This window comes from Littorina saxatilis, linkage group LG16 (genome assembly GCF_037325665.1).
Source record: "Littorina saxatilis isolate snail1 linkage group LG16, US_GU_Lsax_2.0, whole genome shotgun sequence".
NCBI classification, from domain to species: domain Eukaryota; kingdom Metazoa; phylum Mollusca; class Gastropoda; order Littorinimorpha; family Littorinidae; genus Littorina; species Littorina saxatilis.
Window position 1 is genome coordinate 32,284,423 of NC_090260.1, and position 2,500 is coordinate 32,286,922.

The 2,500-nt window shown below is 39.7% G+C and overlaps 1 protein-coding gene across 1 annotated transcript in view; it reads left to right on the forward strand.

Annotated features, from left to right (window-relative positions):
* Positions 1-2,500, forward strand: part of LOC138950855 (uncharacterized) — an 8,596-nt gene that overhangs the window by 5,833 nt on the left and 263 nt on the right. The window contains exons 5-6 of the mRNA XM_070322570.1: positions 341-488; positions 1,660-2,500. The exon at positions 1,660-2,500 is cut by the window's right edge and continues 263 nt beyond it. Coding sequence (XP_070178671.1) covers positions 341-488; positions 1,660-1,799 — 288 coding nt within the window. The 3' untranslated portion in view covers positions 1,800-2,500. The remainder of the gene's footprint in view (positions 1-340; positions 489-1,659) is intronic.

Below are 2,500 nucleotides of genomic sequence, written 5' to 3' on the forward strand. Positions count from 1 at the left end.
TTCTGTTAAGAGTGAAGATAGCCTGGGAATCGAGACGAGGGTTGGTGTGTGGGTGTGTGATGTTTGAGTGTGTGTGTGTGTGTGTGTGTGTGTGTGTGTGTGTGTGTGTGTGTTTGTGCTGTGTTTGTGTGTGCGTGCGTACGTCCGTGCGTGTGTGTGCGTACGTCCTTACCCGTTTGTGTACGTCCGTACGTCCGTGCGTGCTTGTGTGTACGTCCGTACGTCCGTGCGTCCGTACGTCCGTGCGTGCGTGTGCGTGTGTAAACACACTGACGTGTTAACTTTATATTTTCTCCTCTTACTTTTCACACCCTATAAGTAAAACCCTGGTGATTTTCAGGACGATCCTACCGAATCTGTGGACACTACTTACGAAGAGCTCGAGAACACTCTGAGTCTGGATGCCTTGCCTGACACGATGAAGCAATACTGTCAAGGGAAAGAAATCATTCAGCTCGTCCCCGAGGGCTCACAGGTCGACGGAATCAGTGAGTAGCTACTATGATTATAAGATATCTTATACATATATAGAATGAGATAAGGTGAGATAAGATCAGAAGAGCTTGAGTACACTCTAAGATATCTTACATTTATATGCGTTGCCATCTTCCATGAAGCAGTTCTGTATGGTGAAATATATCCTTCAGCTGGTCTCCGAGAGCTCACAGGTGGACGGACTTGGTGAGTTGTTATACAATGAGATAGAATTAGATAAAGATGAGACCGACGGTGGGATGTAGTGGCGGTCTGCTTTATGCAATCAATGTCGTTAGTACGGGGAATAGAAGGTAGTGGCCTGCGTCGGTTGGCTCGTGACAGGACAGTTTGTCTCGGTGACGTAGTCTCATCAGCAGAAGAAACTTACTCGTAAACAAACAAACAATCAAACTCATGTTAGCGCACGCTCGCACACACACCCACACACACACACACCCGCCCACCCACCCACACATACACACACACACACATATATATATATATACACACACACACACACACACACACACACACACACACACACACACACACACACACACACATACTCGTAAAGCTGTGCATGTGTCGGTATCGTATATCATTAATCTGTTCGGTATCGTATATCATTAATCTGTTCGGTATATCGTACATCATTAATCTGTTCGGTATCATATATCATTAATCTGTTCGGTATCATATGTCATTAATCTGATCGGTATCATATATCATTAATCTGTTCGGAATCGTATGTCATTAATCTGTTCGGTATGGTATAATTATGATTAATCTGTTAGGTATCGTATATCATTAATTTGTTCGGTATCGTATATCATTAATCTGTTCGGCATGGTATATCGTTGTCTGTGATGTTTTCAAAGAAGAAAGAGCTGAGTTGTTACCACCTTACTTTGAAAAAAAAATAATGCACTTAAATTTAAAAAGTTGTTTGCTACTAAGAAAAGGAAATTGCTAAAGAATATTTTGGACTTTATTAATAGAATTTGTAACAGTTTTTCATAATTTTTTATTTTTTTATTTTTTTATTTACTATATTAGCATACATCATCATTGTATTGATTGTATTTATTGTTCAAAATGCCCCCATGGGTTATGGACTAATAAAACTTGAACTTGTTAATCTGTTTGGTATCGTATATCATTAATCCGTTCTTCTCTTTTCAGATCGCAAGAAGCGCGACACCTGCCGTATCCGCTGCCAGTACACCAGATATTGCGGTAGCGTCATCTACTGTAACAGAATCACCAGAAAGTGTTACAGATACTGCGTTACCTACTACTACAACTGCCGCAGGGTCTGTTGAGCTGTTGCGCTCTCAAAACCGTTCCAGATGAGAATGTAACAGTTTCAAATCTGTGCCAAGTGAGAATTTCACTTTTTAGTTGTAGCTGTATCTTTTTTCTTTCTTTGTGTTTAATGAGTGAGTACATTCTTGTTTGTGTGTTTTAGTTGAAACATTGTGATTATCTTCTGACATATATGTTTCAGTAGTTTAGAAGCACTGTAGATTTAAGATTTTGGCAATAACTATTCTTTTCATAACTTTCTTTTCTTTTGGTTGATAAAAGATTCAACCTGTGAGAGAAAAAACAAACTTTTACGGATTTCACAACTATACTACTTTGCTTTGGTTTTATTGTTCGTGTCTTCTTTTAGCGATCAAATTATTAGGATTTTTTTGTGCAACATCCCTACTTATTGCCACAAACGGCACATTTCTTTAAAGGCATACTAACGCACTCCCGTGTTTACAAAGTGTAGTTTGCCCACAATCGATGTCAAACGCACCATAAGACCATATAATGACGATACGTCACCATGCGCGGACCATAATACATGCATTACAGCTTGTTCTAGCCTCTGAAAAAGTGAGGATGTCAACAAAGCCGCGGTGTTCTCTCCCTTGCATCAACGTTACATGTGTTGCCAAATCTACAAATAGGACGATCCAGATCAAAATGAAAATTCAAATATCTCAACATTTAAGGGGTCCTAGACCACAAT